We start from the raw sequence: 25,956 nt of genomic DNA, 5'->3' as shown, positions 1-25,956 counted from the left end.
GTTCTTAGATTGGAAGAATCAACATTGTGAAAATGACTATACTACCCAAAGCAATCTACAGATTCAGTGCAATCCCTATCAAGCTACCAATGGCATTTTTCACAGAGCTAGAACAAAAAGTTTTACAATTTGTATGGAAACACAAAAGACCCTGAATAGGCAAAGCAATCTTGAGAAAGAAAAACGGAGCTGGAGGTATCAGGCTCCCAGAATTCAGACTATACTACAAAGCTACAGTAATCAAGACAGTATGGTACTGGCACAAAAACAGAAATATAGATCAATGGAACAGGATGGAAAGCCCAGAGATAACCCCACACACATATGGTCACCTTAACTTTGACAAAGGAGGCAAGAATATACAATGGAGAAAAGAGAGCCTCTTCAATAAGTGGTGCTGGGAAAACTGGACAGCTACATGTAAAGGAATGAAATTGGAACACTCCCTAACACCATACACAAAAATAAGCTCAAAATGGCTTAAAGACCTAAATGTAAGGCCAGACACTATAAAACTCTTACAGGAAAACATAGGCAGAACACTCTTTCACATAAATCACAGCAAGATCCTTTCTGACCCATCTTGTAGAGGAATGGAAATAAAAACAAAAATAAACAAATGGGACCTAATGAAACTTCAAAGCTTTTGCACAGCAAAGGAAACCATGAACAAGATGAAAAGACAACCCTCAGAATGGGAGAAAATATTTGCAAATGAAGCAACTGACAAAGGATTCATCTCCAAAATATACAAGTAGCTCATGCAGCTCAATATCAAACAAACAAACACCCCAATCCAAAAATGGGCAGAAGACCTAAACAGACATTTCCCCAAAGAAGATATACAGATTGCCAACAAACACATGAAAGGATGCTCAGCATCATTAATCATTAGAGAAATGCAAATCAAAACCACAACGAGGTATCACTTCACACTGGTCAGAATGGCCATCATCAAAAAATCTACAAACAATAAATGCTGGAGAGGGTGTGGAGAAAAGGGAACCCTCTTGCACTGTTGGTGGGAATGTAAATTGGTGCAGCCACTATAGAGAACAGTATGGAGGTTACTTAAAAACCTGAAAATAGGGCTACCATATGACCCAGCAATCCCACTCCTGGGCATATATCCAGAGAAAACCATAATTCCAAAAGATACATGCACCCCAATGTTCACTGCAGCATTATTTACAACAGCCAGGACATGGAAGCAACCTAAATGTCCATCAATAGAGGAATGGATAAAGAAGATGTGGTACATATATACAATGGAATATTACTCAGCCATAAAAAAGAATGAAATAATGCCATTGCAGGAACATGGATGGACCTAGAGATTGTTATACTGAGTGAAGTAAGTCAGACAGAGGAGGACAAGTATCATATGATATCACTTATATGCGGAATGTAAAGAAAGGGTTCAAATGAACTTATATACAAAACATAAATAGGGTTACAGATGTAGAAAACAAACTGGTTTTCTAAATGGTTACCAGGGTGTAAGGCAGGGGATGGATAAACTGAAAGATTGGGATTGACATATACACACTACTGTATATAAAATGGATAACTAATAGGGACCTACTCCATGGTACAGGGAACTCTAATCAATACTCTGTAATGGCCTATATGGGAAAAGAATCTAGGAGAGAGTGGATATATGTATATGTATAACTGATTTACTTTGATGTACACCTGAAACTAACATAACATTGTAAATCAACTATACTCCAATAAAAAAAAAGTCTTCAGTATAAATTATATTGACATGTGTGTCTGGAAATTCACTCTGGATCCTGGCCTTAGCACTAGTTTCATGGAGTATTAAAAACAAATTTTTGTTTCTTTTGTAAACTTAAAAGATAAATGATGAAATATCAAAGATAAAATGAAAATATAAAAACAATGCTCCTGGCTTGCCATGAACAACCCGCAGTATATCTGTATCAGAACTCTTCCCTTTTGCCAGCATAATCCAGCCAAGGTAAGTCATAATGGAAATCACCAAATGGTCGAGGGTCATTTGTAATGACCACCTAGCATCTCCTGGGTCTCTATCCTAACTACACTCTAGACTTTAGGTCACTAACGAAATCATGGGTTTGTTACCATCTTTTAGATTCACTCCTCGGTTCTGAGTATACTGACTGATTTTGTTTCCCAGCTTTTTTAGGATTTTGGCTGGGTTCTGTCTTTGGCCGTTCATGCTCCTGACTTCCTCTCACCTGATTCTGCCCCTAAAGCCAAACCCTGACACTAGCCTAATTGGCTGACCCTTTAGCCAACCCCTAGCCCCCAGCAAAGGGGTGGTTTGGATGTTATATTGTTACAGAAGTCTGAATTCATAATTATTTTCCTATTAGAAAAGTCACTCCCAGTTGAATGAAGGTTCTATCTCTTCTCTGGCACTTTCTCTGGGCAATTATAAGGATTTAGAAATATTGTCAGTATGTGACAGCTACAGTGAGTCCTCATTCCTCCACCCTCAGCTAGACCAACTGGGAAACAATTTTCTGAGTGTTCATCTTTAAGGTTAGCTATACACAAGATCAACTTAAAGACGAAGGGAGGAGAACATTGCTTGATTTATGCCAAGGGTTGATATATAGTGCACTGAAGGATAAACTTGGCTAGGTAGAGAGAGTGGGGTGAGGCTCCTAATATACGATTGAGGAGCTTGGCTTTAAACTAAAAAGGAAATGTACAAATTTATGTTTTGGTCATAACAAACTATCCATTCACTGGCTGCCTTCCCTCTCAGAATTTTTAGAGATGGGAGAATTCTAAACCAAATATAGAATCCACTTGAGTTTCATGGCTCTAATGTTACAAAAAAAAATTCACACTTTTAAGTGTCTGATTATACAGCTTTGAAAAAGACCATTTTCTAGTGCAAGAGGTTAGGGCTTTGGATTGAACTCTCATGAGCCCTGGTCAACCAGTAATTCTTTCACACCTTAAAACAAGTATTCAGTGACTTGAAGATAAATCAGAACTGCATGCATTACATCCCTCTCCTGCCCTCTCCCATAACCTTCCAATCGGAAAAAGACGAAAATTATAGCCAGGAGGTATTTCCATTTGCCAAGCCCCAAACACTAGCAAGACAGAGTTGCTGAAGACATTTTGTGAAACACCAAATACCATTTGTTCTCGCAGTCTCCAGAGAAGGGATTATTTAAAACTACTCCAGGCATGGAACAATAAAGATGTCTCCAACAATTTGATTATGCTGCATCTATCTCTCGGGTGCCATTCACATCTAGGAGAGCAGAGGCGGGCAGGTTACCCAATAAAGGGAGAGGGACATCTGAATTCCCCCAATTTCAGTCTCTGCCTGAGCATGCAGCCCTGTCTGGGTTCAGAGTTCTGAAAGGAGAAGAGAAGGCCATCTTTGCACAGTCTACTGGGTAAATTCTAAACAACTGATCAACAAATTCAATCTGCCATTTTGTAGCAGAGAACCAAGATTTCTACCATTCCCAAGGCTAGACTGTCCCAATTAACATATCCCACTAATAAATCTTGCTGTGTTTGACATAAAGTGAGTATGACAAGCAGAAAAAAAAATTCATGACTACTGTTTTCGTTCAGGATGCTTTAGTTGATAAACTTAAGAATTGCTTAATTTCCTTCCCTCCTATGGCTTTGGTCATGAGTATCAGTGATTTGGCTAATCTGAGATGAGAACACAGATTTGTACTGTCTACTATGAATGGCAGAGTTAAAACTACTCTCTCTGAGTTTAGAATACTTAGCAATATACCAGATGAGACAATAAAAATGGAAGAACCTAGAAATATGTACATCCAAATGAAAATTACTTCTCAAAATTATCATCTTGGGAAGCAACTCATTGACTTTCTTTATTGCCTTCAGGGAAAGTTCACAAACCAAACTTGAAATGCAGCTCTATCACATCATAGTTATTCTTTGTTTTTTTGACCCAAAGCAGCATTACTCTGCTTGACTGTTTTCAAAAATAACCCTAACAAGATGAATATTACTGCACTGATAACAATCCACTCAATGTGCTAAAAGCTCTGAAGACAATCCCTAGAGAAAAACTCTGCAACTGTATTGAACAATAGCACCATTATTAGAATGCGTCCAACCCCTTCAAAGGTGAATGCTTTCAAGAGGGTAACACTTATTTGACTAGAGAGCTCTGATACACCTACTCACAACTCAGACACAGAACACTTCAGAGTCATACTTCATGGAATTGTTGAGCCAGAAGGGACAATATAGTTCAATTGACAAGGTTGGGATAAGGCTTTGATTGAGTAGCCATTGCTTGCGTGTACAGAAGAGGTCTCTAGCTGGACATGTCACCACCATTTCTACCACTTTTTGAGGGCCTTCTTGAAAAGATGAAAATTATCTTGGCATCATAAGTGTCATACACACTGGGAAAAGTAAAAAAATATCTAAGGCACTGGAAGATGTTTGTGGATTTGGTCATTAGCACTCATTGGTGTGCTTGGGTCCTGGAAGCTGGCATGGGGACCAAGGGGTCAGAAGTATGGTGGACAGTTGTTGATATGAGCAATAGAGGCGGAAACAAGACAGAGGATGTTGGAGGTGTCAGGAAGGCTCCCAAAGAAGGGCTGATGGGGTACCAAAGAGCTATATTTCCTATTGTAAATTGCTTATTTTGGTTAAGCTTCATAATACTCACTCTCAGGAAGGTCAAGCGTCACACAGATATTTTTTGATTCTTTTCTTTAACAGCTCTGAAGGGGATTAGAGATTTGAGACTCTCTGTATCCTCCCAAAACTTAATTTACTATGTAGATTATGTAAATATGGCTCGATATTATAAGAAATATTTCTTTTGAGAATTACACAATGATCTACAAATGGCCATTCATTTCCCAGCAAATCCTTCTTGTGAGCGGTATAGCCTCAAGTCTGAAAGTACAACCTTCAAAGGAGACCATCAGAATCATGGCTCTGCTACTTATTATCTGTGTAACTTTGGAAAAGTCATTTAACTTCTCTGTGCCTCACTTGCCTCACCTATAAAATGAGAAAAATGGTAATTAGCTTACATGGGTAAAATGAGATACCACAATCAAGGGGGGCAGAGGTCATGCCAGTTACAGAGTAAATAATAAATGCTAACTTCTACTAATGTCTCATTATTTATGGTCATTTTTATGGTCAGAAGTCCGGGCCCAGGAAAGGTAAATCGCTACCCACTCACCATATTGCTGGACAGAATTAAAGATAGTTCTCTTTTATTCCTCTAGTACTGTTTATGAAAAAATTTGAGATTTACTCCAATGGGCTTCCTACATAAAAGTAATGCTTGTTGAAAAATATTCTGATATCATGTATGGCCCTTTTCATGATAATCACAATAATGGCCAACTTTATTCTAGACCCCCGCCTGAGAGATACTTCACTTACTCTCCAAAAATCCTAGGATGTACATTACCATCCTCATTTACAGGTGAGGAAACTGAGGCTTAGAGAGGCTCACTGATTCACTGGAGGTCACACAGCTAGAATGTCAGAGTTAGAATTTAAACCCAGATTCACCCACAGCAAAGTGGCTACACAGAATATTAGAAAGTAGTTCCACAATACTGTTTGCTTTTAAACGATCCCCAAATTACCCATGCTAAAAATGGAACTTTGTAATATACACATGAATCTACTCCAAGTCCATTCTTCATAATCTACGATTTAGAAAAACACACTTCGTAAGTGGTTAAGAGCCGAAAGTTTACTTGGGACACAGCTCTTGAATCCTAGTTGAGTCTAGTTTTCTCCTGGCATATATCTAAGGCAAAGGTTAGCTTGGCCACAGTCTGTGGTGCTGGTGGCATTCTTTTCTGGGCAGTAGCCATACAAACTACTCTAGGAATGTGATTGGAACTAGGCTCTGTGCCGTCATACTGTCCTGACACATTGTTTTGACAGGTAACGTGCTGTCTTTGTGCTTGGACGCTAACACAGATCTGTCAAATTACATGCACAAAGCAACATTCAGCCTTCCTTCCTGCCTGCCTGCCTGCCTGCCTTCCCTCACTTATTCCAGGAAGAATTTTTCCTTTCAAGTTCCCTGGGGATCAGCACTGATTCACCAGTGTGTGTTCTGGAAACACAGGGCTATCTCTTCATATGATTCCTGTTTGGGGCAGAATAAAACCTCTGCTTTATGTTAACCGCAGGATATAAGGTAACCACAGATTTTTTTTCTGTTGGTAGTCATGACAATTTCATGCTTTAACACTTAATTCACACATTACCTTCTCCGGCAGCCCTTCGTGATTTCCCCTTGCTCAGTAAATACCCAAGCTGTGTGCTCCATGTCATTATCCTTTCCACTCAGTATTAAAATGATAGTTTTTAAAGCCTGTCGACCTCTCCAGACTGTACTTGCAGACAGAGAACATGTCTTATTTAAGGTGGATACTCAACCCTCATGCACCAGCATGGAATCACAGCAGGATCTATTGTGATGGGTTGGGCGTATAGACATTTCAGTTGGTTGGTGTGGGTGGAGATTTGTCATTAAACACTCTTAATATCATGTCTGGCCTTATTTCAGTACTCAGCACCATCACAACATCATGCATGCGGTAGGTACTCAGGGCATGCATGCCGACTTCATGACTGATTTATTGACTGAACAAATAAACACCAGGCGTGGGCATATCAGAATGTAACTGACAACTGGACTTGTCACTAAAGGCATGGATTCTAAGGCAACATTCTTAATAAGCAAGAGCCTTTGATCACAACAGACCCCAGTGACAGTGATGCTCTACAAGGAAGACGCTCTTGTCTCCAGATGCCTCAAGTGAACCTTCACGAGGTCTTCAGAGGCATCTGTCAGCACCATTGCTGTCTTTGTGGTCTTGATTCTGTCCCAGTGCAAACATAATGGTAACCAAAGCAACAGGACCAAGCTGAACGGTGTCTGGGTACCTGCATTGGGAGGAGCACAGCCCTTACCTGTCTGTGTTGTTGGGAGACTTGGTACCCCAGTCCTGTGACGGGCTGATTCTGCATCTTCTGCAGCAGGATCTTTTGCTGAAGTGGTAACGGTGACCTCAGCAAAGGCTGGCTCGTGAGAGGTTGGGTGGGCTGAGCTGCTGGCTGCTGCTGTTGCTGCTGTGGCTGTGGCTGCGGCTGTGGCTGCGGCTGCGGCTGCGGCTGCGGCTGTTGCTGCTGCTGCTGCTGCTGCTGCTGAGCTGAAATCGAGCTCTGCTGTGGCTGCGGCTGCGGCTGGGTATAATGCAGGAGAGGAGGCTTGCTCTGGGGAGGCAAAACGGAAGGCATCTGCTGGTTGGCTTGATCTGAGTTAAAATGAAACAAAGGCTTGGTGCTGCCATGCCGGGGCTCCATGGCTGTGTGGGGGTTGTTCATAAAACTCCGACTAAGGTCCTGAGGCTTCTGCTGCAGGAGCACGTCCAGAGGCCCTCCCTGGGCCGAGGGGCTGGCCTTGTACATGTAGTTCGCCATGACCTTCGACTGGCTGCCGCCGCCCACGACCCCCGGCATGGGGGAGCTCTGGGGGCTGAATGGCTGCTGGCCAAAAGAGGGGCTGGGGATTTTCTCCTGCCCAAATGGACCTGGGGAGGGTCCCGCCGAAGAGGGCAAGCCTGGCCAGCTGGTCGGCTGGTGCTGCTGCATCCGGACGTGCTGCTGACGATTAGCGGCGATCTGTTTGAGCTGCTGGGCGTGGGATACTTCCTGCCAGCTCGGCAGGGCCCGGCTTGCTCCAGAGGCCGTCTGGGGCTGAGTCTGGCTCTGAGGGACCGAAGGGATCGGGGAGGAAGCGGAGAGGGCCGAGGTGGCCATGGAGAACGCAGGGCCGGCAGATGAGGGCCTCAACTGAGGAGAGCCCGAGGGGCCCTGGGTCAGGCCGGGTGAGTATTCACTTTTGATCACCGTCTTCTCCATGGGCAAGGACGGCCGGGGAGTGCTCCTCTGGCTTTGCTGACCCAAGTCGATGTTAAATGGGTCGTCCTGCTTTATGGTGGCGTTGATCATGTTCTCAAGCTCAAGGTCACTCATGGGAGGCACAGATATATTGGTCAGTTCATTGAACAGTTCCTGCAGCTCGGGATCCATCAGCTGCTCTCCAGGGTCATCTCCGTACCTGTTAGAAAAAATATTCTCCTGGGTCACTTGACCATCCACATGCTTGCTGCAAGAGAGAGTCTCTCCTGGTTCCTTCTTCACTTCCTTTAAGCCCATGTTGAACATACCATTTCCAGGAGAATGTGTATGGGTTGGCAGCGTGGCAGTCTTTCTCAGGGGTGCTTGGCTCATGGGCAAGGTCCCTGACATCATATGACTTTGTCCATTGTTTACTTGGAGGCCCCCTTGTCCTGCAGTGAGGTTTTCCCCAACACGGATTCTTTTGATATCAAGGAATGAGTTGTCGACAAAGCCATTAGGCCTCTTGCTGTTGGCAGGGGACAGGTTAACTATCTGTTTTCTTTTCAAGGAACCCTGGAGCTGAAAGACAGAGGGGGAATAAGAAAACAAAACATGAGATATTTTTCAAAATATGCGTTTAGTCAAAAGAGACAGAATATTTGTATGTTTTTTCCATTTACACATAGGAGGAGGCACAAATGAAGCCCAGTTTGGAATATAATGAAACTAACAGTAGCACAAACAGAGCAAAATGTTTCTGGAGGAGCAGGTCAGTGAGGGGTGACAGGTCATAGAGGTTCCCATGATTGGTACGTTGGCCGATGGATGAAGAATCCTTCACATGTCACGGGGAGTTATTGATAATGCTTACGATTAATCACCAAAGTGGTGTTGTTTTCTGGAACAGGCCAAACTATTCCACATGCATGCACACGTAACCCACATGGCCACAGGCCACTGGACTGAACACAATTTTGACCAAGATGGGAAACACTGTAGAGTCTAAAGCTGGGACCCAATTTCCAGTTTCTTTTTCACAGATTCAACCCCATCATCACTCTTATCCTCTAAGTAAGTAATCAGAATAGCTGTTGTGTCGAAGGAGGTAGTCTCTCTGTTGTTTAACTATTTTTCTTCCTATGATTCTGCAGCTTTGCATTTAAGCCCCTGTAGCAATACTGGGTGGGTGCGCAGAAACCATGAGGTCATCATTTATCAAATGAGACACTGTGAGCACAGATTTTCCTGGGGATTCATTTTTTATCTGGCCTGTCTCGAAATCTCTTAGCCAAAACCAAGGTGTAGAGAGGCAGTACAGCATAGTGGTTAAGAACTCAGGCCCTGGAACCGGCTAAGCGGAGCTCAAATTCCAATCTGTCACTGAGTGCTAAGTGATCCTGGCTCTGGACTTATCTGAGCCTCAATTTCCTTACCTGGAAAATGGGGACAACAGCACTTAACTCATAGGAAGACATGAGACATGTAAACGTTTAGCACAGGGCTTACTGAAGTAAGAACTCAATAAAGTTTAGTTTATAAAAAAATATGGCTTACTACCTTCTCAAAGAGGAGCATCTCTCTAAACAGCAACAGTAACAACAAAATATTAAGTACTTCAATCACTCACTCAGTGATAAGACTGTATTCTATTAACTTCATACATTATATATAGAGATTTAAGGACCATACAGTCACACCAGTAAACTAATAAGAAACATAAAACATGCCCCATTGATCTTGAGATCCTTGTTGCTTTGCCTCTAAAGTGAGAGGCTATATCTAGCAAACGGTGGCTTTCCCAGTGCAGCTGACCCACTTCAATTATTTAATGTTCGCTCAAGATAATTGCAAATTACTGAGGCAGAAGGACACTTCCCAGATATAAAATTCTGTCACTTCTCCTGTCCTTCCTTTTCTCTTAGCATCACTCCCCCACCCTCCTGAAGATTTCTAGGTAACCTAATTAGAAAATGAAATTAACATAACTGAGCACCTATTATATGCCAAGTACTTTAAATATGGTTATTTTATTTTCCTTAGTCTTTACAACAACTCCATTAGATATGCGTTATTTTATAGATAAGGAAACCAAGGCTCAGGGAGGCTAAATAACTTGCCCAGTATAAGTGGTAGACCTGGGCTTTAACTCAAGGTCTGCATAGTTCTAAAGCCTGTGTCACTTCCACTATAGGATGCTGGAGTCACCTTGTTCAGGGCTAGGGTCTGCCTTGCACGAAGAGGGAGGGGGTAGTGAGCAGAGAGATCTCCTGGATCTCTCGTCACATGATGAGGAATCAGGGAATGGCGGGGATGCAATCTAGGGCTGAGTGTGAACGATATGTTTCTTGTCATGTAGTTCCTCAATACGTGTTTCAGTAATCCATTACCTGTGGGTTTGCCCCCTCACAAGTGTGTACAGTTATGGTCGATGTACCATGCTGGTATAACCAATGTTTACCTTTTACCATTGCTAATGGGCAATCAGAAAAAGGAACCTGACCCAAGCTGGGCCAATCATTCCTTCCATGAGAATTCTGAAATCGGAGAAAGTGAGACCAGGCTCTCTTTGGGTAGCTGCACAGTCATTTATAAAACTTGTGAAGTGTTGTTCCATTAAGCCAACCACAGCCATAGCAGAAGTAAGTCTGTGGAAAGAGAGGGAATGATGCAGAGAGGAAGGACACAAATTTTGATAGCATTTGAAGGCCTGATTGCAATCTTAGACCAGCTCTGCCTCTCTCGTTGTTTTCCTTGATACACTATGGAATCTTTACAATAAAGTCTCCTTGTTGCTTAAGCTAATGTGAGTTGAGCTTGTGTTACTTTCAACCAAGAGCCCTAACTAAATCCCATGAGATTTAACATTTGGTGATGAGCAGTTTGCAGCAAGGGATAGGGTACCCTTTGTACGGGTCTGTGAAGCTTTTGTTCCCCTCATCTTTGCTGTTTCTCCATGTTTCCCTGACTCCTAATCTTGTCTATTCACTAATATAGGCCAACATCATCACAGAACACTGTCAGCCATCACTGCATTTGGCACAAACTGAAAGTGGTCACCCTCTGTCCACAGGCGGTCAGGAAGAGCACAGACCAAAGAGGGTCAGCTGTGTTACCTTAAGAGAGGCCATGGTGATTTATTTCAGCATGTTACATTTTGAAGGTTTTTTTCCATAATTGGTAAAGAAAAAACAAAGGAAAACATTCTTTTTCCAGGTTTGGGTTATTGCCTTTGATTTATTTTCCACTGCTTTGAAAAAACCTGTTTTGCCAGATTCTCTACTGGTCAGGCCACTCCCTGGGCAGTTCAGTACATACTCTGGGAAGCAGCTCCAGGACTTTCTCTAAGCCACCAGGGTTGGAGACAGAGTAATAGAATTAGCCGTGGTGGTAGCAGTAGTAGTAGTAGGAGTAATAATAATAGTAATAACAACAAAGTCATTTATTGAGGGCTTGGGTGCTAGCCATCGTGCTAAGCTTTTTGTATGGATAGTCGCATCTAATTCTCACAGGACAACTCTAAGAATCCTCACAACAACAACTCTATAAGGTTGATACTATTTCTACCCTCTCCCCTCCCTTTTACCGATGAGAAAATTGACGTTGGGAGACTGAGGAACTCTTCAAGGTCACACAAACACTAAGCAATAAAGCCCGGCACCAAACCAAGGATTCCCACTGCTGAGCCTGTGCTGGGGAGTAAATGGTACCCCAGGCCCTGACAGAGATAAATAAATGGTGCCCACACGCAGGTATTGAGGAGGCTGGCCCAGGATCTAGTCCTGATTCTGGCATTACATGCTTTGCTATTTCAGGAAGTTATTTCTCTTCTATGGACCACAGTTCCCTCCTTTATAAATAGGATTATCTCTGAGAACACTTTCCTGCCTGAACCCAGAAAATAATAGACAATGAGGGAGTGAGAATTGTTCTTTAAGCATAGGTATCATGGTGTAAAGTCACCACCAAGCATAGCTGGATGGATGACTTAAGGTGGGAAACAGAAGTCCTCCTCAGTGACATATGGAAGACATCCCCATGGTTAAAGAGATTCCATTAGGACTTCATTAGGCATGATATTTATCAAGAGAATTTTGGGGATAGTCTATGTCCTGCCTTGTAGAAGCTTCTAATCAAAGTTATGTCACCAAGGCCCAATGAATGCACAGAAGTAGAGGCACAATACAATCTCAGTGATTCTCAAAGTTCAATCTTTGCTCTGAAGTATTTTCTTTGCTGGACTAAAATGTCTCCATCGGATATATGGCTTTGAATTGTGGTACAGAGTCTTGAAAATTTCTGTGACAAAATGGAAATACTGTATTCTAGAAGGAGAGAGAGAACACAGAGAGTCATATCATGAATACCTCAGTGAGAAATAGTTTATCAGAAAATTCAATGCCACCTTACCAGGCCAGGAATCGTCCTAAGGGAATGAGACTCAATCAGAGGAATGAAGACATGGGTTTACATCAAGAAAGATGGCAGCTGGTTTAGGGAAGTTGGGAGCTCCACAGTGTAGACCTTCCAGGTGGCTGGGGAAGACGGGATGGGGGCAGGTAGAAGTATAAGGGCAGGGTATACCCTGAAAGCCAGAGGGGACAAACCATTTCCAGAAAGCAGTTAATAACATTGAAAGGGTAGAGGAAAGAATCTCCAGAACAAATCTCTCACCAGGGCTGACTTACCCATTAGGCTGGGTAGGCACAGTGCCCAGGGCCCACAGTAGTCTTAGGGGCCCATGAAAATATAATTTAATTTAGTATGGAAGAAAAATTGAACTTTTAGGTTGAGGAAATGTTTTAATATATATAGTAATATATTTATCTTGATGTCAACACAGTCATAAAATATAATTTAAAATTTTTTATAAGGAAGAAGGGGCCCTCAAAAGCAAGACGCCCCCCCAAAGGCTCTCACCTCAGAACTACTATGTATTGAATACTTAATTTAAGACAGGTGCTCTTAAAACAAGAGTTGTGTAGAGTCCCATTTAATCTTCTCACAGTTCTCTGAACATGTATCCTGATCTTCATTTTTACGTGAAGAAATTGCAGCTCCTGACTTTACGATTGCATAGTGAAAGATATGGAAGCAGGTTGCCAACTCGGGTCTGGTTCCAAAGGCCTCCTTCTGAATCACTAACTACACTGCTTGCTTTCCTTTGGCCTTCAATTTGCCACATGCCAACACTGTTCTCAACACAGTGGACACAGAGAGCCAAGATAGAAGGATAACAGAACGAAGACGTAAGGCATGCACAGGGCAAGGGTAAGGGCATTCAGGACTCATAGAGATGGATGGCAGGAGAGGATGGTGACATCATTGGTTGGAGGTTGATGGTGAAAGCTCAGGACATCACTCTCGAGGCTCCAACAGAAGAAAGGGAAGAGACAAAGGGTCACTTGGTCATTCAAAAAGATGTATTGAGCATGCAGAGAGGGTTCTGAACCATACCCTGTCCAATGATCCCTGGCATGAGAGAAATGCAGATGAATAAGCTCGTGGCAGCATGTAAAGGCTTCAAATAAGTGCTACATTTCAATATTTATACTTTTTCTAGATGGACTGAGAGGCACATTTTGTTTTGTACAATAAACCTGCACCCCAAAATTATTTTGTTTAATTTGTGAGATTATGCATACAATATCACCCTTTTACTAGCCATCCAAGAAAAGGGCTTCTTTTGGGAAGGATTTCAACACAGCAAGTCTCGTCTGGTTTGCATATGACACAGGAATCAGTGTACTTCCCTTTGCTGAGATCCAGCAGACTGTTTCCTTTTACTCTCATCCTTGTTCTGACTCTTCTCCTTGAACACCTCCGTGCTATTTGAGGCCTGCGGTCTCTACTGGGGGAAGGGGTAGGCCTGCTCAGGGCAGGGCCCAGACACAGTGGCCTGCCTGCCCCAAGGGCTGCGAATGGCGGTGCCGAGAAGCATATGGACAAGGAAAATCCAATACACAGTGGCATCAGGGCTGCCGTCCCCTGGTAAACTCTCCTTTTTCAACAGCTGTGCTTTACTCTTCCAAAGGGCTAGAAACACAAACTTCCTGGAGGGATTTAAGAACGCCATTATTGCACAATCCTCTGGTTTCTGTTTCTTTCCCTGCCCCCTATCCCTTTCCACAAATAAATGCATTCTTTGTCTCCTGTGCTGCCCTAGAAACAGGGAATATGCCACACAAAGGTAACAATTCAGTCCATAGGTCACATTTTTTTTTCCTCAACATTTCTGTCTTTCTCAAAAAGAAATAAACACGAGAACCAAATTTACCGTTGCTTAGATGCTTAAGGGAATATCTTGGTCCCATCCTCTGTAAGCTTTCCTCAGGCCATTTTACTCATGGCTGATTAGAGATAGGGTTCAGAATAGGTAATATGAGAAAGAGATCAACTCCCCCAATAATTTATGACTCGATTTGATTCTTGAAGTAAAAATGTTTGGGATCCTGAAACAGCAAATTCCAGCTCATCACAGTACTTGAAGGTAAGAGTGATTCTTCCCTGGCTCTCCTGCCCCCAAACAAACTAGATGGGGTTATAAGGCTTTCACTGAAGACATCAGAAAACTCCTACTTCTTATTTAGCCCTTGTAGAGTTCAGAGCTTCTCCGTAGTGCTTCCCTGTATTGCAAGGTATTGTTTTATGTCCATATAGTAATTAGACTTGCCCAGCTAGATTTTAAGGTCTTTGAGCTTGGGCACTGTGCCTTATACTTGACTGGCTCCTTTTACTAACCACAATGCTGGGCATATTACAGGTGTTCAAATAGTAGTTTGTTGGATAATCTCAGTACTTGAGAAGCTGGACCCTTCTCACAACTGAGCAGTAAAACAATGGTAAGAAGAAGGCTGTGGTAAATGTCTTCATATCCAATTCACATGCAGTTTAATGGTTCCACTAGAGTTTTGCTTGAGTGAACACTTTCTTCTGAGCCCTGAAGTCAAGGAATGAGAAGCTCTGAGAACTGAAACAACGTTGTCATCCATGTAAACCAAACGTGAAGGTGTGTGTGAAGCTTTGTGATGGATTCCAGGTGGTGCTGAGCCTCCTGGGGTGCAATTCTAAGCCCCACCTTGACTCAATGTCCCATGTGAATGATACTTCCTGTATGATTTTCAGGAACTTCCATTTTTATTCCTTCAGAATAAAGTGTGATTTATTTTATTATTTTTTGGGTGGAAGGTGTCGGGGAAGGCATGTTAGATCTATCTGGAAAATTTGTCCCATAACTTTGTTCCATAAGGTCTGGACTCTGAGGAATGTGACAACTTAAGTGAAGAAAATAGCTATGTTTTTAATGAAACCAAAGATAAAGTTTTATATAGAAGCCAGAGCACTGCAAATTCAGGATCTTTGTAGAGAAAACAAGTCAACACATTGTCCTTCTAAAGACACTACATGCCAAAGAGTCCCACATTCAAAACTTCTTTAATGCCTCTCTGCCCCCGTCTTATTATTCATGGCTGCTTGTAGAAGAGTAACCAGAAGAGATGGAAATTGCCTCAGAAACACACTCCTCATTGAAGGGCAGAATGAGGACGTCTCATTACAGCATTTTCTCAGTTTGCACACTTCTAGCCCTTCCCCTTGGCGAATGTTCCAAGTTTATCATCAACTCACAAAACATTCACTGAGGGAAGAGGGATGAGAACCCATGCAACACTGTCTCAGAGTGGTAGACATCCCTTTTTTTTTTTTTAATTGAAATGTAGTTGATTTACAATGTTGTGTTAGTTTCAGGTGTACAACAAAGGGATTCAGTTATACATACATATATATATAGATTCTTTTTCAGATTCTTTTCCATTACAGGTTATTACAAGGTATTGAATATAGTTCCCTGTGCTATACAGTAGGTCCTTGTTGTTTATGTATTTTACATATAGTAGTGTATATCTGTTAATCCCAGACTCTTAATTTATCTCTCCCCTCTTCCCCTTTGGTAACCATGAGTTTGTTTTCTATGTCTGTGAGTCTATTTCTGTTTTGTAAATAAGTTCATTTGTATCTTTTTTTTTAGATTCCACATATAAGTACTATCATATATTTTACACATCCTGTTTTATCAAGGTGAACGGGAGGCTGCGGGATCTCAAAGGAACATGGAATTGAGCTGCTAGTAAACCTGGGATGTGAATGCTACTCCCCTCCTCTTCACTGAGCTTGAACCAGTCACTGTCCTCACTGTAGGATGGGGTTTTAGGGGGATTAGGAACCATGTAAGTAAAGCACCAGCAGCATTCCCAGCTCAGGGCAGCGCTCCATCACTGGTGGCTCTTTTTCAGTAGAAGAGGCAGAACTTGAGTCTGAGCCTGTGTGAGGCTTCCTGCTGTCCCGACTGTTACATGCCAGCATGTGCTAGACAAAGGCAAACTGAAGACAACAAAACGAGCCTTTCCTCATCTGTAAAATGGCATCTGTTTACTCATTCATTCAACAGATATTTATTTAGCACCAAGTATATATTCTGTGAGGCTGTCGATATCTTAGGGTTGTTGTGAGGACCAAGTAGCTAGAGCACATAAAGAGCCTGCAAAATTTGGTCTTAGAACATAGTGCTCAATAAATGTGAGAACTGATGAAAAAAAAAACAAACAAAAAGGAGTGTACCAGTCTCTCTGGAAATAAAATGAAAAGGAACAGTGCAATGTGATGGTTGCTATGCCAAGGTGTGTATGGGATTAGCTGTGGAGGAGAGTGGCCTTTGCCTGGAAAGATAGGAAAGGAATTCCTCTCCCTTCCAAGGAAATACACCCCCAAATATGCAAATGATAAGATTGTTTTATGATATTCTGCTACCCTGCTAGTGACAGTGTAACAAAACTTGTTGTCTAACAACAGGGGAATGTTGAAATTAAATTAGAAAATTCAAGGTAGAAGTACTTTGCCATATTGTCTACTAGCTTAAACAGTGTCGTTCTAGATCCACTTAGTGGTAACCAGTGTGATTATCCTGATGACAGTCTCCTTGGTCTTCCTGACTAGTTGCTACAATCATCATAAAGCAGGGGCTGGTGGAGCCACCTTTCAGAGATGGACCCTCTGTGTTTAATAGAAAATGAACAGAATATTCTATAAAAGCTTGAAAAACCCAACCACTTTGTGCATGAAATACTTTAATCATGACTCACTTTTTGCCCAAAATATATTGAAGCAAATCCCCCAAAAATGCTATGTCTAAAATGTTGGCAATTCTCTGGAAATCTCTAAATGTCCTCCTCAGCAGAATGTACAATGTATTAAGTACCATTAATCAAGTGGCTTCTCTCTCCTCCTTAGCTGGAGGGCCCAGTCTGGAAGCTTTCATTCTAAGGGGTCTAGCTCAAGGTCAGTGTATCTCCTCTGTGAGGCCTTGCTCTCCTACTTTCCCTCATGTTCTTTCTTCCTGCTTTAATGATTTTAGCACTTTCTCTCTAACATTGTCTTTGCTAATTGATTCAGGTCTGTGAGTTTTTCACTTCAATGTGATTCCAAGGAGTCAGTGGAAGAGAGAGTACTTGTGCATCTCATGTGTTCACACAAGCTCAGTCCAGCACTAGCTCGCTGACTGGCGGATGATTTGACTTACTGGGCAGTCAGTGTTCTGGGAACATTAGATGAATCAGTTTATGGGACGTCTATGATTCTCTGCCATTGGCCATGAATCATACCACAGGGCTTCATAAACCATAGGGCTGATTCTTAGCAATTCTTTGTCCAGCTGCAGAGCTGCTGGGAACTGGGGCAGAGCTGAGAGATGCTGGAGTGATAGGAAAAGCACCGGTGTTCTAAGAGCTTGCTCTTCTTTCCTTATGCTGGTGGGAATTGGATTTATTCCAAAACGTTGGCCAATGTGAATATCAGGAAAACCCAGGTGGCAGAGAGAATGCCCTCACACCCTCCCAGGATTGTTGAAATTCATTATTTCGGGGTTTGAACCCAGGTACTGAAGAGTCCCCACTTTTTTGTAAAATAATACCAGTATAAAACCCAGCCACTCCTAATTCCGTGGCAGCATTTCTCCCTCATCCTAAAGGGCTTATCTGACTTAAATAGGTACTAAGGGTTCCTATTCTTCCCAGCCTAATTCTCTCTGACCACATTCTTCCTTTTTCCTCACGCTCCCTCTGCTTCATGCACAGTGAGGTACCAAGTATTGTTCAACCCCATTCTGAGAATCTGACCCTACATTTTGCCTCTCCCCAACCCAATCTATTCCCCACACAGCCCCCGCCCATCCCAGTGTGTTCTCCTCATAGCAACAGAAGGGATGGTCCTCTCACACCTAAGCTCCAGCCATATTATTTTTTTTAAATTCCCCCAAACACAAAAGGTGATTTCAGCTTCAGGTCTTCTGCATATACTGCTCTGTAACTCTCCACCTCCTCTACATCTTCTCACTCTTATCGTAGCTAGCTCCTTCTTTCTCTTCAGTGTGACCCCAGCAGAGGTTTTCCATGACCACCTACCTAAAATATGCTCTCATGGTTGTCTTCCAACTCAACCTCCTGATTGTTTCCTTTATAGTGTTTATTACAATTTCCTAATATTTGTATTCATTTGCTTCCAATTTTTAAGTCTGTCTCCCATGAAAGCCCTAGATAAGTCTGTCTCCCATGTAAGCCCTATCTATCTCCCAATAAGCCCTAGAGAGGGAGGCTTGAGCTGCGTCTATCTTGGTGACCACTGTAACTCATCTCTAGTGTAACCCAAACAAATAGGAGGTCAAAAAGATTATTTAAAGCAAAATAAAATGTCTAGAAGGAAACACTTCAAGATTCTGAAGTACTTTCTGGTGGCAGGATGATGATTGTTTTTCCCACTTTGCTCATATGTCTGTGTTTTCTAGTTTTTCTATATAGGAACATATATCATCTATATAATTAAGATTGCCACGAACATGTTATTCAGTATGTCTGCCCATGCTAAATAACCACACTTCTCTGAGAATCCGGTAGTGGGGCTTGCTTCTGATGGCGGGACATCCCGTCTCCCTGAGCCCCAAGCAGACTGGAACAAGGCGGACATTTGATTCAAGTTGAACCATTTCAATGCTCTTCTAATAATCAGAAATTGAAACAAGACCTTCTCAACAGTCTCTGTGAACTTGAAATGAGAGAGATGTAGGGCTGCCTGTACTGGAATCATTCTCAGTCATGTACAATGAGAGACAGAGAAAGCGAGTCTACAGAGAGATGGGAGAATGAAACTGATGCCCAGAGTAAAGCCAGGATGAGAAACCACGCTGAAAGAGAGGGGGAGGGAGGAAAGAGTGGGAGAGAGACAGAGACACAGAGAGATTCCTGAAGCTTTCCAATTCCTGGTTCCAGCCCTTTGGGAGAGTCAATTATATTTCCCGTAATTGAGACACCCTGTAACCTTCCAATAAATCTCCCCCCAACGTACACACTTACACCTTTTTTTTTCCTCATGATACTTCAAGGGGGCTTCTGTCACTTACAACAAACGATTCCCAACTAAAACAAAGATGTAATAAAGCCAATAATTACGTTCCAATTAGAGTTTTCATAAGGTAAATGCACATTTTTCTTGACTGATTAAAACTGAAAAGCTGAGCAGAGGCTAAATGCACACATTTATTTTGGTTTCTCTTTCAACTTGCCACGTGTGGTCATTAACCCAGCTCTTCCACAGCCTTTATGAAAGGAGAGCGTTATGAATTAAAAATGAGGGCGGCTGTTCCATGACAGCAGTATTCTAACAGGGTTCCCATTGTCTTCACATAGCTCGACACGGCATACCCAGGGGAGGTCCAGAGATGATATCTCCACCAATTCTCCCCTCGATGCACAAGAGTATCCTGAACATAAAACTTCCATCTGAATCATGTTTAGACAACCCAGGTCTGCAACGTGTTAACTGGTTTGGACGCTATCACCTGGAGACAGAGGCGGGAGAGATGAGCAGACCTTTTAAGAGGTCCCTGCAATTTCAGGCTCATCTTTAACTCCATTACAAAGGAATGTTAAGCAGCATTTAGAAGGTAGTTTGGCAAAGTACCTGAAAGCACCAAACAGCTCCTTTGATGTTTTTGGCATTGATGTCATCATTCTTTTGAAACTTTTGAAGAAATATTTTTCTTATAGCAACTGTATCAAGGTTCAATACCTTGATACAAATACAGTGTTGATGTGTGTTTTCTCTGGTCTAATGTTAGTCTGAGTAACTATGAACCATACAGAGAGATGTTCCTTTAGAGAGACCTCAGCTTTCACTCCAGCCTATGTTTATTTTCACATCAAAGACACATCTAAGGGGAAATTGCTTAACTGGCTCTCTGAAACATGAAGAGGTTTACAGAGATATTTGGTTATAATTGAAAAAACAAAACCAAAACCTACACTTCGGGCAATTTAAGCCTTTCATGCCAGGAAATGTGAATGTATAATGGCAGATAGAAAACTTCCTTTGCTTTCCAGGAAGGTCTGAAAGCAGACTTTTTCAAGCAGGAATTAAAATCCCACTATTTGCCATACATTTATGGGAAATGATTCTTGATGATTTAAGTGACATTAAATGGGGGGGACAATAAAGCCTTTATATTGTTTGCAGTTTAACTGCTCTTTGAAGCAATGTCCTATAGCAAAACAATGCCCTCACTTTGATCTAACCTGCTCAGCCCAGTAATTATATGACTGAGATGAATTCTCCACCCGACAGATTCCAATTCTTCATGTGTGGCCATATTCTTTGAAGAGGGAAAATAAACCCACCTAGATTGGAAAATAAAACTTGAAACAAGTCAAAATTGTGAAGCAACCGTAAGTCTCTCTGTCAAAGCAGTAGGCTGAACAGAAAGCCTTTTCGCAGATGATGAGAACTTCTGTTTCCCAGGATAGGCTTACATTCTTCTTGAAACGTTTTATTCTTTTTTCTTGTTTGTTGGCCGTGCTGCATGGCCTGTGGGATTAGTTCCCCAACCAGGGATCGAACCCAGGCCCTCGGCAGTCAGAACACAGAGTTCTAACCACTGGACCGCCAGGGAATTCCCAAAACGTATCTTCAAACAGGAATATGTTACCGTTCCTTTCTGTCAATTCATATCATGATAAGTCAATATTCATCATTTTTAAAAAATGAGAGGAGAATGTACTAACCTGGGCCTTGGGTTAACTGCTAATTGACTGTTCCCTGATGAAAAACAAAAAACAAAAAACTGTTCACCCCATTATAAATGGCCATGGGATAAATCAGACAAATAAAAGAGCTCATTTCTCACCATTCTGCAAAGAAAACTATTTACTGTGTTGCTTGAGTCCGCTTAAAATATTAAAAGCATAGTCTTAACTCAGAAAGCTCCTAATCCTCAAAAATATTGCTACTGTTTATTTCATTTGCCTTTTAGATACAACACAGGACAGATTTAAGTTGAGAAAGCTCACCAACTGCAACCTTGTAAATTGCTTTTAATCTGGATGTCAGCAGGATTGATGCCTCTGGGACTTGAGCCCCTACCCCCAAACATACATTTCTTCTCTGTACCTGGCTTGCGATTAATATCTTGTATCCACTAGTTAGATTTCTAGAGGATAAAATACTTCTTTATCCATGACTCGTTTTCTGCATTTGTCATGTCTCCATATACGTCATTCCACTCTCAAAGAGGGTTTTTCTCTTCAACCAGTGTGTTTCTTTCACTGTCCTCAAATTCCAGCTCAAAACTCACTCCTTCTCAGAGCCTAATTGTGATCACTGCTCTATGATTTTGTGCCCCAGTAAGCCACGCTATCCATGGTTTGCTTTCCTCTTGTATTTAAGGCTTTTGGCTTATAACTGTTATTATACCTTTTTCAGTGCCCCCAGCAAGATCGTAAATACCGTTTTGTGTCTTCTGATGTCTTCTGAGGCAATACATTGTAGTGGTTAAGAGCCCGAGCTTTGGCACAAGAGACCTGGATTTAAGTCCTGGCTCTGTCCTCTATGAGATAGTCTGGGTAGTTTACTTAACCTCTCTGAGCCTCAATTTCCTTCTCTGTATAATGGATATAACAGTTCCCACTCAGTAGTTGTAGTGAGTCTCAAATGAGATAATGTCTATAAAGTCTGTATTCAAAATGTGGCAAATAATTAAGGCTTAATAAATATCAGCTATTATTTTCATCTAGTCTTCTGGGTCTCTCAGCAAAACCTGGATGAGTGTTCAGCATACAACAGAAAAGAGGAGGAACAACAGCGTTCACTGGGTGTCTACTCAATAGAAAATACTTTCCATATATCATCTCATTGAATTCCAGCTTCCCTACTTACTATCACTATGACCATGGGCAAGTCACCTAACTTCTGTACCTTGATTTTCTCACCTGTAAAATGTATATAATAATGATACTTATAAAGCTGATGCAAAGATTAAATAAATTCACGTAGAGTGCTTAAAACAGCCCTGACACATAGAAATGGCCAATAATACCAACTATTATTATTATTATTATTATTATTATTACTATTAAATCCTTACAACAACCTTGAGAGGAGATATAAGGAACCTCATTTTATAGATGAGAAAAATGAGGCTACAAAAATTTAAACTTGACCAAGGTTGTCTGGCTAATAAGTGAATCAAATTTGCCTGACTGTGAAAATCTATGCTGTTTATGAAATGCGTTCACCAGAGAAAACTTCCCTTTCATGCTAGGGAATTATTCCAGGGAAGCACGAGAGTGACAACTAGGTCCTCAGGGAACTGTCCATCACAGGTACCGGGCAAGAGGTGAGGCGCTCACGGAGATGCAGGAGATGGCCTCCCTGGCTTGGAAACTATGCAGAGAAAGGTGTGCTTAATTATGAAGCCCATGGGTAGGCATCAAAGGACTAGGTAGAGGAGTGACACGATCTGTAATGTATTTTAGAAAAAATACTCTAACTCCCAAATATTTGTGGGTGGATTGGAGATAGGAGCGCTTAAGCCAGAAGACCAGGGAGAAATATCTCAGCACTCAGTAAGGGATGGTGAGAACTGGACTTGAGCTAAGGTGCTGGTGGTGGAAATGGAGGTGATGGGCAAGAACTTAGGAAACAGAAACCAAATGAACTTTGTGATTAATTACATGTGAGAAATGTGAGTGACAGAAAGTAATTAGGGCCAAATCCAGATTCCTGGATTAGTGACTGAGTAGGTGATAGAGTCATTTGCTGAGAAAAAGATTGTAGGGAGAGAAGTCTGTTTTAAGAGGCGGGTGGGGAGGCAAATGACAGGTCCAAGTTGGCCCATGTTGGGCTGGAGATGTTGTAGCTCACATGGGTGGAGCTGTCTCCTTGCTGGCTAGATATTCGTGTCTGCAGATCAGGAGAGAGCTTTTAGCTGTCTAAAGAGCTTGGACAGAAACACATCTAAGCATTAGTCGAAGGAATGAACATGGTTCTGAGTCCAAATAGAGAGTTTGGAGTGAGAAAAGAAGAGGGATGGGAATGGAACTCTAGGAAACATTAAAATTTAAGGAGAGAGCGGGAGAGGAATAAGGTAGAGGAGATGAACAGCTGAAAGAAGAAGGGAGCTTTAGGGAGGGAGGTCGCAACTTCAACCAATGATGAGAGGTCACCTGGAACAAAAGCAGAGCTGCATCCACAGCATCTGACATTTGATGGTGGTTGGGGGAAGAGGCCAAATCACAATGCATTAAAGATAGAATGGGAAGTCACAGAAGGAAGCAAATTGGTAGATTATTTTTCCTAAAAGCTTGATTGAAAGAAGGAGAGGCAGGATAGCAGCTAGAGGGAGTTACCTGCCTAATCATTTTTTATATCCTTCACAGCAGTTGGTACAATATTTTGTATTTGTAAGTATGCAGTTAAACATTTTTGAATGGATGATTCTGTCATCTTGCCTAATTCCTTCACTTTATCTCATTCGTTTTCTTCCATATTTTCTTCTCTTCTCTATACCAGTAAGGGAGGTAGTGAGGCTGAGTTTCCTTGTTCAAATACTAGATAGAAGGCATAGAGTTTGCCTGTTTTTCCTAGAGTAGTTAAACATATTGCATGTAATAGCAAGCTCCATATGCATTTGAAGTCAGCCAAGATAAGAGGGAAGCCAGGCCCTGAGAAACATAGGTATCACTGAGAAAGCAGAAGTGTTGCATCCAGGTATTCTTTTCATTGGGTTTCGTGTCCAAATAAATAAGGGTATATAGGAAAATCCTGTTTGAGGAACAACAACAACAAAAACTACCCAAAGGAAGACTTATAAAGGGATGGATGGCATTGGGTGGCTTCAGTGAAAATTCCAGTAGCATAGATTTGCAGGAAATCTAAGGATACTAAAAGCCTATTTAAAATGGTATCCTACTTGATCTTGATAACCAATGGTAGTTCAAAGCATGAGGATTGGGTCTAATCACTTGTTAAATTAAGGTCACATATGGGAATTGCTTTTGCCCAGATAGTTTCCTGCTACCGAATAAGAAGGATCTAATAAAGTTTGATCTTTGGATGCCTATCATCATGTATTATCAAGCCTATCATTTTCTCCATCAAAGAAAACAGTCAGAGACTAGGGGGAAGAGGAGAGAGAGAACAATCCAACAACCCTTGATCCATCTATGCATCAATTCAGACTATTCTCCATCATCTGTGTTCACCTAGCAAGCACACATCATTTCATTTCTTGCTTTAGCTTCTCATCACATTTTTAAACTTTCAATATCATTTAGTAACATTCTTTTTTCTCCAGGATATCTAGTGTCACAGGTGCCTTTTTCTTTCTCTTTATTACTTTTGGCAGTAGAAAGAGAGATTTTTTTTTCCTCTCTCCCATTGACCTTTATCTATTCCTAGCAAATTCATTGCTTTATGGCAAGAGCTAACACGGTCATACGCAGATGCAATTTATCTTTGCACGCAGTCGGTCTGCGTGCATGTGTCTGTGGAGTGTGCTTCTCTTTTATTGTTTGACTCCTTTTAACTCCACTCAGATCTCTCTAATCACAGTTTGGAATTCACCTGAATTTCCCTGCTGTGAAAGCTGAAAACGCTGACATCAAGTTGCTAAGACCACAGCTCTGAAAAGGAAATAGCACATCTTTATTGGTGGGACCCATTAAAAGATATGAATGGGAGGTTTTTAAGTAAGATGTTGCATACGTATGACCTCCAGGTGCTTGACAGTGACACTGCCCCACATGTTGGCCATCTCCTCCATAATTAAAGAAATGCTTTGAAAAAGAATGGAGCTGTTTGATTTTCACACTGAAACATAATTCCGGGAATTCAGAGCCCACAGCGTGCTATGCCCAATCCAAAGGATGGAAAAGCTTCATACAAATCTTTTCATGGGGCTGAGAGAGTCTTTGGCATTCTAGCTTCATTCTTTTCTGAGGGAGAAATTTTAATTTCTGATGATTTCTTATGTGTCCATTTTCAAGGTTAGTTTTTTTTTCCCCCTCAAAAAGGCTGCTATAGCAACAACCACCCATCACAGAGCTCTTCCTTGAGTACTTACAAATGCTGCCTGTTAAGCAGATCCCTGTGCCACATGAAAGGCCAGGGAGAAACATAAGCATATCAGTTGGAAAAGGTAAACTAGATGGTAAAAATAAACAATTTTTTGAAATGGAAGCAGAAGCATTCATTGATTGGATGGGGCACTCCACACAGATGATGGCAATTTCTCTATAACAACAAACCAAGCCGACACTTACATGATGACCAGGCTTGAAGGGCCTTGAGCAAGGTGATAAAGAGGAAATGGGACTCAGGCCATTGCCAAAGAGAGCCTGGGCTCTGGTTTCTGCTCAGAACTCAGCAGCCATGCTCGTGGTGTGAAGGATGACCTGAAGTGGTATCCATCTTGAGAAAGTGGCCTTGGGCCTGCTGCTCTATGGCCCTGGGGTGATAGCAGCAGGCCCAAGAACCTGTATATATCCCCTCCCCTCTTGTGGTGGCAGCTGGGCTAAGAAGACTGGCCCATTGGCACAGACACAGAGAACAGACTTGTGGTTGCCAAGGGGCGGGGGGATGGGGGAGGGATGGAGTGGGAGTTTGGGGTTAGCAGATGGAAATGAGTATATATAGAATGGGTAAACAACAAGGTCCTACTGTATAGCACAAGGAACGATA

General features: G+C 41.9%; 1 protein-coding gene across 1 annotated transcript in view; it reads right to left on the bottom strand.

The window, feature by feature from the left end:
• The window catches only part of MAML2 (mastermind like transcriptional coactivator 2), a 364,007-nt gene that overhangs the window by 114,507 nt on the left and 223,544 nt on the right, over positions 1 to 25,956 (bottom strand). The window contains exon 2 of the mRNA XM_082627322.1: positions 6,970 to 8,481. Within this exon, the coding sequence (XP_082483448.1) occupies positions 6,970 to 8,481 (1,512 nt within the window). The remainder of the gene's footprint in view (positions 1 to 6,969; positions 8,482 to 25,956) is intronic.

This window comes from Mesoplodon mirus (genome assembly GCF_964341445.2).
Source record: "Mesoplodon mirus genome assembly, chromosome: 7".
NCBI lineage: Eukaryota > Metazoa > Chordata > Mammalia > Artiodactyla > Ziphiidae > Mesoplodon > Mesoplodon mirus.
Note: the sequence above shows the minus strand (reverse complement) of the source record. Positions and strands in the feature narration are given on the sequence as shown.